This window comes from Hoplias malabaricus, chromosome 5 (genome assembly GCF_029633855.1).
Source record: "Hoplias malabaricus isolate fHopMal1 chromosome 5, fHopMal1.hap1, whole genome shotgun sequence".
NCBI lineage: Eukaryota > Metazoa > Chordata > Actinopteri > Characiformes > Erythrinidae > Hoplias > Hoplias malabaricus.
The window spans coordinates 626805-640489 of record NC_089804.1 but is presented as its reverse complement, the minus strand read 5'-3'; the positions used below and the strand labels follow the sequence as shown (position 1 = coordinate 640489).

The 13685-nt window shown below is 40.8% G+C and overlaps 1 protein-coding gene across 3 annotated transcripts in view; it reads left to right on the top strand.

The window, feature by feature from the left end:
* Positions 1-4285: 4285 nt before the first annotated feature.
* Positions 4286-13685, top strand: part of plod3 (procollagen-lysine, 2-oxoglutarate 5-dioxygenase 3) — a 29962-nt gene continuing 20562 nt past the window's right edge. Inside the window, exons 1-10 of one of the 3 annotated variants that reach the window (XM_066670998.1) lie at positions 4286-4399; positions 4623-4717; positions 9198-9289; positions 9748-9884; positions 10623-10786; positions 11016-11128; positions 11359-11422; positions 11723-11820; positions 11930-12031; positions 12246-12377. In XM_066670998.1, coding sequence (XP_066527095.1) covers positions 4657-4717; positions 9198-9289; positions 9748-9884; positions 10623-10786; positions 11016-11128; positions 11359-11422; positions 11723-11820; positions 11930-12031; positions 12246-12377 — 963 coding nt within the window. In that variant the 5' untranslated portion in view covers positions 4286-4399; positions 4623-4656. Of the gene's footprint in view, positions 4718-9197; positions 9290-9747; positions 9885-10622; positions 10787-11015; positions 11129-11358; positions 11423-11722; positions 11821-11929; positions 12032-12245; positions 12378-13685 lie in introns of all 3 variants that reach the window. The other 2 variants (XM_066670999.1, XM_066670997.1) reach the window with 2 other exon arrangements.

Here is a 13685-nt window from a genome sequence, read left to right as displayed (position 1 = left end):
TTATACTTTTATGTTTAAGTGGTGCTACCTTTTCTAAAGTAGATCGACAGGTATTTTCTAGGTAATCAGTTAGTACATCTAGGTCCATTTGGTCTGATGGAGTTGGAACTGGGGTCGATAGTTCTGGTAGGTTTTCTATAAATTGTAGGGCGGTAGATGGTTTTATTATACGCCTTGTAGAATAGCGAGGGTTCTTACATATATTATGGATAAAACGTAGCTCATATGAAATTAAGTAATGATCGGAGATTGCTGAGGATTGCGGTAAGATATTAATTTTGTCAATGTTAAGACCTAGTGTCAGAACTAAGTCTAAAGTGTGGCTGCAGTAGTGTGTAGGCCCTGTTACATTTTGAGTAATACCAATAGAGTCTAAGATTGAGGTAAATGCCTTTTTTAGTGGGTCACTTTCCTTCTCAAAATGGATATTGAAATCTCCTACAATTATAACTTTATGATTGCACACCGCTAGGTTTGTAGCAAAATCGCTGAATTCTTTCAGAAATTCTAAGTAAGGCCCTGGTGGTCTGTAAATGTTGCATAATAAAAATGCGTCCTTTTTTGTGACCGGATTTTGACCGAGCGATCAAAACAGCTTCCAAACGGGTACAGAAACAGCCAAACGGGTTGCCAGATCTCCCAGTATTTCAGTATTAATACCAGGAGACCGAGGAGTGATTCAGTACTGGTAGGTGGTAGGTATTTCAGTAGTTTAGTATTTCAGTATTAATACCGGGAGACCAAGGAGTGATTCAGTACTGGTAGGTTGTAGGTATTTCAGCAGTTTAGTATTTCAGTATTAATACCAGGAGACAGAGGAGTGATTCAGTACTGGTAGGTGGTAGGTATTTCAGTAGTTTAGTATTTCAGTATTAATACCGGGAGACCAAGGAGTGATTCAGTACTGGTAGGTTGTAGGTATTTCAGTAGTTTAGTATTTCAGTATTAATACCGGGAGACCAAGGAGTGATTCAGTACTGGTAGGTTGTAGGTATTTCAGTAGTTTAGTATTTCAGTATTAATACCAGGAGACAGAGGAGTGATTCAGTACTGGTAGGTGGTAGGTATTTCAGTAGTTTAGTATTTCAGTATTAATACCAGGAGACCGGGGAGTTATTCAGTACTGGTATGTAATAGGTATTCCAGTAGTTTCAGTAGTTTAGTATTAATACCGGGAGACCAAGGAGTTATTCAGTACTGGTAGGTGGTAGGTATTTCAGTAGTTTAGTATTTCAGTATTAATACCGGGAGACCAAGGAGTGATTCAGTACTGGTAGGTGGTAGGTATTTCAGTAGTTTAGTATTTCAGTATTAATACCGGGAGAACGGGCAGTGATTCAGTACTGGTAGGTGGTAGGTATTCCAGTATTAATAACAGGAGGCAGGGCAGTGATTCAGTACTGGTAGGTGGTAGGTATTTCAGTAGTTTAGTATTTCAGTATTAATACCGGGAGACCGAGGAGTTATTCAGTACTGGTAGTTGGTAGGTATTTCAGTAGTTTATTATTTCAGTATTAATACCAGGAGACCGGGGAGTGATTCAGTACTGGTAGGTGGTAGGTATTTCAGTAGTTTAGTATTTCAGTATTAATACCGGGAGACAGAGGAGTGATTCAGTACTGGTAGGTGGTAGGTATTTCAGTAGTTTAGTATTTCAGTATTAATACCGGGAGACCAAGGAGTGATTCAGTACTGGTAGGTGGTAGGTATTTCAGTAGATTAGTATTTCAGTATTAATACCAGGAGACAGAGGAGTGATTCAGTACTGGTAGGTGGTAGGTATTTCAGTAGTTTAGTATTTCAGTATTTATACCAGGAGACCGAGGAGTGATTCAGTACTGGTAGGTGGTAGGTATTTCAGTAGTTTAGTATTTCAGTATTAATACCGGGAGACCGAGGAGTTATTCAGTACTGGTAGTTGGTAGGTATTTCAGTAGTTTATTATTTCAGTATTAATACCAGGAGACCGGGGAGTGATTCAGTACTGGTAGGTGGTAGGTATTTTAGTAGTTTAGTATTTCAGTATTAATACCGGGAGAACGGCAGTGATTCAGTACTGGTAGGTGGTAGGTATTTCAGTAGTTTAGTATTTCAGTATTAATACCGGGAGACCAAGGAGTGATTCAGTACTGGTAGGTGGTAGGTATTTCAGTAGATTAGTATTTCAGTATTTATACCAGGAGACCGAGGAGTGATTCAGTACTGGTAGGTGGTAGGTATTTCAGTATTAATACCGGGAGACCGAGGAGTGATTCAGTACTGGTAGTTGGTAGGTATTTCAGTAGTTTATTATTTCAGTATTAATACCAGGAAACCGGGGAATGATTCAGTACTGGTAGGTGGTAGGTATTTCAGTAGTTTAGTATTTCAGTATTAATACCGGGAGAACGGGCAGTGATTCAGTACTGGTAGGTGGTAGGTATTTCAGTAGTTTAGTATTTCAGTATTAATACCGGGAGACAGAGGAGTGATTCAGTACTGGTAGGTGGTAGGTATTTCAGTAGTTTAGTATTTCAGTATTAATACCGGGAGAACGGGCAGTGATTCAGTACTGGTAGGTTGTAGGTATTTCAGTAGTTTAGTATTTCAGTATTAATACCGGGAGACAGAGGAGTGATTCAGTACTGGTAGGTGGTAGGTATTTCAGTAGTTTAGTATTTCAGTATTAATACCGGGAGACCGAGGAGTTATTCAGTACTGGTAGTTGGTAGGTATTTCAGTAGTTTATTATTTCAGTATTAATACCAGGAGACCGGGGAGTGATTCAGTACTGGTAGGTGGTAGGTATTTTAGTAGTTTAGTATTTCAGTATTAATACCGGGAGAACGGCAGTGATTCAGTACTGGTAGGTGGTAGGTATTTCAGTAGTTTATTATTTCAGTATTAATACCAGGAGACCGGGGAGTGATTCAGTACTGGTAGGTGGTAGGTATTTTAGTAGTTTAGTATTTCAGTATTAATACCGGGAGAACGGGCAGTGATTCAGTACTGGTAGGTGGTAGGTATTTCAGTTGTTTAGTATTTCAGTATTAATACCGGGAGACAGAGGAGTGATTCAGTACTGGTAGGTGGTAGGTATTTCAGTAGTTTAGTATTTCAGTATTAATACCGGGAGACAGAGGAGTGATTCAGTACTGGTAGGTGGTAGGTATTTCAGTAGTTTAGTATTTCAGTATTAATACCGGGAGACAGAGGAGTGATTCAGTACTGGTAGGTGGTAGGTATTTCAGTAGTTTAGTATTTCAGTATTAATACCGGGAGACCAAGGAGTGATTCAGTACTGGTAGGTGGTAGGTATTTCAGTAGATTAGTATTTCAGTATTTATACCAGGAGACCGAGGAGTGATTCAGTACTGGTAGGTGGTAGGTATTTCAGTATTAATACCGGGAGACCGAGGAGTGATTCAGTACTGGTAGTTGGTAGGTATTTCAGTAGTTTAGTATTTCAGTATTAATACCAGGAGACCGGGGAGTGATTCAGTACTGGTAGGTGGTAGGTATTTTAGTAGTTTAGTATTTCAGTATTAATACCGGGAGAACGGCAGTGATTCAGTACTGGTAGGTGGTAGGTATTTCAGTAGTTTATTATTTCAGTATTAATACCAGGAGACCGGGGAGTGATTCAGTACTGGTAGGTGGTAGGTATTTTAGTAGTTTAGTATTTCAGTATTAATACCGGGAGAACGGGCAGTGATTCAGTACTGGTAGGTGGTAGGTATTTCAGTAGTTTAGTATTTCAGTATTAATACCAGGAGACAGAGGAGTGATTCAGTACTGGTAGGTGGTAGGTATTTCAGTAGTTTAGTATTTCAGTATTAATACCGGGAGACAGAGGAGTGATTCAGTACTGGTAGGTGGTAGGTATTTCAGTAGTTTAGTATTTCAGTATTAATACCGGGAGACCGGGGAGTGATTCAGTACTGGTAGGTGGTAGGTATTTCAGTAGTTTAGTATTTCAGTATTAATACCGGGAGACCGGGGAGTGATTCAGTACTGGTAGGTGGTAGGTATTTCAGTAGTTTAGTATTTCAGTATTAATACCGGGAGACCGGGGAGTGATTCAGTACTGGTAGGTGGTAGGTATTTCAGTAGTTTAGTATTTCAGTATTAATACCGGGAGACCGGGCAATAAAAAGCAGTGCACAGGGGAAAGCTGAGCCGCTGAAACGTGGCACCGCTATTTTCCGGGAGTCTGAGGGCGGAGATTTAGGAGTACGTGTAATATCCATATCTAACTCTGATTGGTCCGTGCACTTCCTTTCCCCCCTCTCTGGCTGGTCATTTTCTGGGGCTCTGTGTTTCCTGTTGCAGGATTGGCTGGAGGACCGGAAGTTGGGTTTTTCACAGGCTGTAGTGGTCTGGGGAAAGTTCGGGCAAAAGAGGAGTCTCTCCGCGGTGTGTATGTACGCGATTGTGTTGTTCTTTTTTTTACTATTTGATCACCATAACAACGGGAGTCTCCGCGGTTTGTGCTGTTTTAAGCGTGTTACTGTGTTTTAGTGTGTTACGGTAGGCGTGGTGGTCACGGGAGGCGGTTATGTTGTTTTAAAGCGTGTTACTGTACTTTACTGTGTGTTATTGTGTGTTTACCGGACGCGGTTGTGTTGCACTGTGTACCGTAGTGTTGTAGAGTGTTAGTTTGTGTGCGGGATCAGGATGTGGCTCGTGAGTGTGTGTCTGATCGGGATCTTCGCGCTGCTGCCCGGAGGGAGAACAGGTAACAGACAACTAACTCATACAACACAAACTACCACAACTAACGCACACAACGACCACTAAACTACCTCAGAACAGAGATGACTCGGTGTTTGTTATGCCCTCAGGTCTGCCCAGGCCCCCGATAAATCATCAGTCTGATTAATAACCTGAGCTGGGTCTGTGCTTGTCCCAGTGGCTTCAGGAAAATGAGCAAACGTTACATTAATCTCTCTCCGAAAACTGTCATCCTTTTTTTAAACATTCTCCAATCTCATTTGTTTTTTATTTTCCCCCTCCCCCTTGTTTGTGAGTGTCCTGTTTGGAGCTGAGTTACAGGGCGCAGTGGTTAAATCTCCCCCTACGACAACACCCTGATACTTCATCAGAACACAGATAAAACAGAGCAGCGCTTCATTCCCAGGCGACTAGCGCCGCTCTGTAGCAGCTCTGCACCAGTCTGCAGTGATATCAGAGGAGCTGCTGGACTCTAGTTACATTTAGAGCCTCATTCTCCTTCAGAAGAGTTCCACACTCAGAGATTACCCCCCTCTCCTCACTCTTCTGTGACATGGAGCTCAGCTCAGATTCTCATTCTGCAGAGTTCTGTTCACACTACAGTTCCACCTTAAATGCTGCAGTAGGAATATATTATCTTAGATATTTAAGGTGGAACTGTACAGCTAACTCGAGACGTCAGCTATTACTAGTGAGGTTTTTCTGCTACAGTTATACTACACACACTGTTTATACAAACTATACAGCCCATCTCTCAAACACACACTGAGACAGTTACACACACACACTATACACAGTGATACTAAACACACAGAGACAGTTACACACTATACACAGTGATATTACACACACAGAGACAGTAACACACACTATACACAGTGATATTACACACACAGAGACAGTAACACACACTATACACAGTGATATTACACACACTGAGACAGTAACACACACTATACACAGTGATATTACACACACTGAGACAGTAACACACTATACACAGTGATATTACACACACTGAGACAGTAACACACACTATACACAGTGATGTTACACACACTATACACAGTGATATTACACACACTGAGACAGTAACACACACTACACAGTGATATTACACACACTGAGACAGTTACACACAATATACAAAGTGATATTACACACACAGAGACAGTTGCACACACTATAAACAGTGATACTACACATAGAGACAGTAACACAAACTATACACAGTGATACTACACACAGTGAGATAGTAACACACACTATACACAGTGATATTACACACAGAGACAGTAACACACACTATACACAGTGATATTACACACACTGAGACAGTTACACACAATATACAAAGTAATATTACACACACTGAGACAGTAACACAAACTATACACAGTGATACTACACACAGTGAGATAGTAACACACACTATACACAGTGATATTACACACACGAGACAGTTACACACAATATACACAGTGATATTACACACACTGAGACAGTTACACACAGTATACACAGTGATATTACACACACCGAGACAGTTACACACAATATACACAGTGATATTACACACACTGAGACAGTTACACACAGTATACACAGTGATATTACACACACTGAGACAGTTACACACACAAAACAGTGATACTACACACACTGAGACAGTTACACACACTAAACACAGTGATATTACACACAGAGACAGTAACACACACTATACACAGTGATATTACACACACTGAGACAGTTACACACACAAAACAGTGATACTACACACACTGAGACAGTTACACACACTAAACACAGTGATATTACACACAGAGACAGTAACACACACTATACACAGTGATATTACACACAGAGACAGTAACACACACTATACACAGTGATATTACACACAGTGAGACAGTTACACACACTATACACAGTGATACTACACACAGTGAGACAGTTACACACACTATACACAGTGATACTACACACAGTGAGACAGTTACACACACTATACACAGTGATACTACACACAGTGAGACAGTTACACACACTATACACAGTGATACTACACACAGTGAGACAGTTACACACACTATACACAGTGATACTACACACAGTGAGACAGTTACACACACTATACACAGTGATACTACACACAGTGAGACAGTTACACACACTATACACAGTGATACTACACACAGTGAGACAGTTACACACACTATACACAGTGATACTACACACAGTGAGACAGTTACACACACTATACACAGTGATATTACACACACTGAGACAGTTACACACACTATACACAGTGGTTCTACACACACTGAGACAGTTACACACACTATACACAGTGATACTACACAGAGACAGTAACACACACTATACACAGTGATACTACACACACAGAGACAGTAACACACACTATACACAGTGATACTACACACAGAGACAGTTACACACAGAGAGACAGTTACACACGCTATACACAGTGATACTACACAGTGAGACAGTTACACACTATACACAGTGGTTCTACACACAGAGAGACAGTAACACACTGAGGCAGTTACACACACTATACACAGTGATACTACACACACTGAGACAGTTACACACAATATACACAGTAATACTACACACAATGAGACAGTTACACACACACACCATACACAGTAATACTACTACACACACTGAGACAGTTACACACACTATACACAGTGATACCACACACACTGAGCCAGTTACACACACTATACACAGCGATACTACACACACTGAGACAGTTACACACACTATACACAGTGATATTACACACACTGAGACAGTTACACACACTATACACAGTGATATTACACACACTGAGACAGTTACACACACTATACACAGTGATATTACACACACTGAGACAGTTACACACACTATACACAGTGATACTGCACACACAGAGACAGTTACACACACTATACACAGTGATACTACACACACTGAGACAGTTACACACACTATACACAGTGGTTCTACACACAGAGAGACAGTAACACACTGAGGCAGTTACACACACTATACACAGTGATACTACACACACACAGACAGTAACACACACTGAGACAGTTACACACACACTATACACAGTGATTTTACACACACATAGACAGTTACACACACTATACACAGTGACATTACACACACTGAGACAGTTACACACACTATACACAGTGATACTACACACAGACAGTAACACACACTATACACAGTGATATTACACACAGACAGTAACATACACTATGCACAGTGATATTACACACACTGAGACAGTTACACACACACTAAACACAGTGATACTACACACACAGTGATACTACACACACTGAAACAGTTACACACAATAAACATAGTGATACTACACACACTGAGACAGTTACACACACTATACACAGTGATATTACACACACTGAGACAGTAACACACATTATACACAGCAATACTACACACAGTGAGACAGTTACACACACTATACACAGTGATACTACACACAGTGAGACAGTTACACACACTATACACAGTGATACTACACACAGTGAGACAGTTACACACACTATACACAGTGATACTACACACAGTGAGACAGTTACACACACTATACACAGTGATACTACACACAGTGAGACAGTTACACACACTATACACAGTGAGACAGTTACACATACTATACACAGTAATACTACACACACTGAGACAGTTACACACACTATACACAGTGATACTACACACAGTGAGACAGTTACACACACTATACACAGTGATACTACACACAGTGAGACAGTTACACACACTATACACAGTGAGACAGTTACACATACTATACACAGTAATACTACACACACTGAGACAGTTACACACATTATACACAGTGGATCTACACACACAGACAGTTACACACATTATACACAGTGGATCTACACACACAGACAGTTACACACACTATACACAGTGGATCTACACACACAGACAGTAACACACACTATACACAGTGATACTACACACACAGAGACAGTAACACACACTGAGATAGTTACACACACTCTACACAGCGATACTACACACACTGAAACAGTTACACACACTCTACACAGCGATACTACACACACTGAGACAGTTACACACACTCTACACAGCGATACTACACACACAGAGACAGTAACACACACTATACACAGTGATATTACACACACTATACACAGTGATATTACACACACAGAGACAGTAACACACACTATACACAAGGATATTACACACACAGAGACAGTTACACACACTAAACACAGTGATACTACACACACAGAGAGACAGTAACACACTGAGTAACATCCCCATTTCTTTCAGATGTTTAGTTCAGATTTACCCCAGGGTTCTCTCTCTCTCTCTCTCTCTCTCTCTCTCTCTCTCTCTCTCTCTCTCTCCATCTCTCTCTTCCTCCATAGATGAACTGATGGTGATAACTGCTGCTACAGAGGAGACAGACGGCTTTAACAGGTTTATGCGGACAGCACGGGAGTTCAGCTACACAGTGAAGGTTTGATTGGATTATATAATGGTGCTTTTCCACTGCATGGAACCTGTTTCAACTAGATTCTCCTCTGCTCTTATGCCTTTCCACTGGACAAATTTGGTACTTTTTGTGCAACATGAAAACTGGGGGTGGGGCCATGTTCCGTTCCAAAAATGACAACAACACCCCAATACACAATGAGTAAACAGCGCCTTTACCGCCCTCATTGCTGCGGTTTTCAAAACCTGCGTTCGTTCCATTTCATTTCGGTTAAGGTGTGCTGATGGAAAAGGGACCATGGAAATAGAGAGCGGAGTCGACCCGATTCCATGCAGTGGGATTAGTGCTTCTCCTAATCTTTCTCTTTCTCACTCTTTATTTATCAGTCACAGTTTAGCTCTTTTGAATTTAGGTTATTTACAAATGTACAGTTCTGCAACTTTTGTGAGAAGATATGTAATGTTTATTCTATATCTTTACAGGTTTTAGGACTGGGGGAGGAGTGGAGAGGCGGAGATGTTGCTAAAACAGTGGGTGGAGGCCAGAAGGTTCGGTGGCTGAAGAAAGAGATGGAGAAACACAAAGACAAAGAAAACACTGTCATCTTGTTTGTGGACAGGTGCGTAATGTGGTGTGTGTGCACTAGTGTGAGTACACAAAGTCGAATTGTGTATAGTGAGATTACACTGAGTATATTGGTGAGTAAAGTGATAGTATGTTGTATTAAAATCGGTGAGAATTGTGAGAGTACACTGTGAATATATTCATGAGAGTGCACTCTAAGTATGTTGATGAGTACATTGGTGAACACAGTGAGAGTACACTGTTAGTATTTTGCTGAGTATAGCGAGCGTATATTAAACAGTTTTGTGAGTATAGTGAGATTACATTGTTAGAATTTTAGTGAGTGTAATGAGAGTACACAGTTTTTATTTTGGTGTGTATAGCGAGAATATTTTTTTAGTGTTTTGAGTATAGCGAGAGGACAATGATAGTATTTTGACGAATAGTTTGGTGAGAGTACACTAAGTATTCTGGCGAGAATAGAAAGAGCACACTGTTAGTATTTTGCTGAGTATGGTGAGAGCACACTGTTAGTATTTTGCTGAGTATGGTGAGAGCACACCACTAGTATTTTTGGTGAGTACAATGAGAGTACACTAAGTATTTTGGCGAGAATAGTAAGAGTACACGGTTAGTATTGGGTGAGTATAGTGCACTCTACATTTTGAGCATAATGGGACTGTGGCAGTTTATACAATGTACGCTGTGTATATGTACTATGTATATTTTTAGTACAGTGTATGTAGTTACCAGTGAAAATAATGGACATCTTTATGTCTCTGTCTGTTTGTAGTTATGATGTAATCTTTGCGGGAGGTCCGGAGGAAGTGCTGAGGAAGTTTTCTCGTTTTAAACACAGAGTTGTTTTCTCTGCGGAGGGGTTCTGTTGGCCCAATCAGAAACTCGCTCCCAAATACCCAGCCGTCCACTCTGGGAAACGATACCTCAACTCTGGAGGTGTGTGTGTGTGTGTGAGAGAGAGAGAGAGAGTGAATGTAAGTTTATTAAAAGTCTTTATCATGTTTAATGTTTTAAAATCACATTCTCCAAGAGTTTGGGGCTATTGTTGTGTGTGTGTGTGTGTTTGTGTGTGTGTTTGTGTGTGTGTTTGTGTGTTTGTGTGTGTGTGTGTGTGTGTGTGTGTGTGTGTGTGTGTGTGTGTGTGTGTGTGTGTGTGTGTGTGTAGGATTTATCGGCTATGCACCTGACATCTATGAGATTGTGCAGCAGTGGAATCTTCGAGATGACGATGATGATCAGTTGTTCTACACACACATCTACCTGGACAAAGAGCACAGAGTCAGTACCATCTATAGAACCCTGTCAGAGTAACAGCACTGACTCACTGCAGCGCTGCGCTTATTGGGTTTTTTTTTTCTTTTTTTTCTTCTTCTTATTATTGTCATTAACGTAGCTATTATTGATATTATTATTAAATGGTATGGAGTGAATTGTGACTCCTGGTTACAATAAACAAGAGTGGTGAAAATATGGGCAGCTCTGAGTGTCCCTCTGTCTTTCTCTCCCAGACTAAGCTCAACATGACTCTGGATCATAAATCCCGGATTTTCCAGAACCTGAACGGTGCCATTGGTGAGATTGCCCTCTATTTCTGACCCGGGTTATTGGATGTGGTGCTTTAAACCAGATGCAGGGTCTTGTTTCACCTACAGTGTATTTTTGTGTCTGTTGTGCACAGAACAATGTGTGTAGTGGGGTTTGATGATGGGTTTGAGGGGTATTCTTCAGTAAAAAGCTCCTAGTGGACAGCAGACCACACACACACACACAAATAGCTGGAAATGAGCACAGTGAGCAGTGTGTAGTGACACCGGTTCTGGACGTCCATTGGGATCCACGTAATGTTTAAATACAGGAACCTGTCTGTTACAGAGGAGGTGGTGCTGAAGTTTGAGAAATCTAAAGTTCGAGTGAGGAACGTTGCATACGATACACTTCCAGTTGTTATCCACGGAAACGGACCAACAAAGGTAGATGTTACCCTCTTCTACACTGTTCTCATTCTGCTGCTGTGTGTCTATTGTCTGTTCATTCTGCTGCGAGTGTGGATGTGACTGACTTAGTGACGTGTCTGTCCAGCTCCAGTTGAATTATCTGGGTAACTACGTTCCGACGGCATGGACGTATGAGGGTGGCTGTGGGATCTGTGACGATGACCTGCTCTACTTCGACGATGTACCGGTCAGTGATGTATTCTAGATGTGGTCTTGATCCAGAACAAAGTTTGGGAAAGATTTTGAGTGATATTTAGAATGAAAGATCAAAACAAATAACAGAAAAGTATGTTTTAATAGTGTGATTGTAACAGACGCTGTGGAATGTCTGACTGTATTTACAGTGTGGTTATAAAGGTTAATGTTATTGTAATGTGTGTTTACGTGTGTGTTCACTGTAGGACAAGGAAATGCCGCTGGTTTATGTCGCAGTGTTTATAGAACAACACACACCTTTCATTGAGGAATTTCTAGAGAGACTGGCAACCCAGGATTACCCCCACACACGCATTCACCTGTTTATACACAACAATGTACGGACACACACATACACCTGTTTATACACAACAATACACACACACACACACACACCTGTTTATACACAACAATGTACACACACACAAACACACCTGTTTATGCACAACAATGCACACACACACACCTGTTTATACAGAACAATGTTCGCAAACACACACACACACACCTGTTTATACAGAACAATGTACGCACACATACACTTGTTTATATTAAACAACGTACACACACACACACCTGTTTATACATAAAAATGTACATACACACACACACACACACACACATACATCTGTTTATACACAACAATGTACACACACACACACACCTGTTTATACACAACAATGTACGCACACACACACGTTTACACCTGTTTATATTCAACAATGTACACACACACACACCTGTTTATACACAACAATGTATACACACACACCTGTTGATACTCAACAATGTACACACACACCTGTTCATACACAACAATCTACACACACCTGTTTATACTCAACAATCTACACACCCCTGTTTATACACAACAATGTACGCGCACACACCTGTTTATTTACAAAAATGTACACACACACACTTGTTTATACTCAACAATCTACACACACTTGTTTATACACAACAATGTATACACACACACACCTGTTTATACTCAACAATGTACACACACACCTGTTTATACTCAACAATCTACACACACCTGTTTATACACAACAATGTACACACACACCTGTTTATACACAACAATGTACACACACACCTGTTTATACACAACAATGTACACTCACACCTGTTTATACACAACAATGTACACCCACACGCACACACACACCTGTTTATACACAACAGTGTACGCACACACACACCTGTTTATACACAACAGTGTACGCACGCACACACACCTGTTTATACACAACAATGTACACACGCACACACACAAACACACCTGTTTATACACAACAGTGTACGCACACACACACACCTGTTTATACACAACAATGTACGCACACACACACACACACACACCTGTTTATACACAACAGTGTACGCACACACACACACCTGTTTATACACAACAATGTACGCACACACACACACCTGTTTATACACAACAATGTACGCACACACACACACAAACACACCTGTTTATACACAACTATGTACGCACGCACACACACACACACACCTGTTTATAAACAACAGTGTACGCACACACACACACCTGTTTATATACAACAGTGTACGCACACACACACACCTGTTTATACACAACAGTGTACGCACACACACAAACACACCTGTTT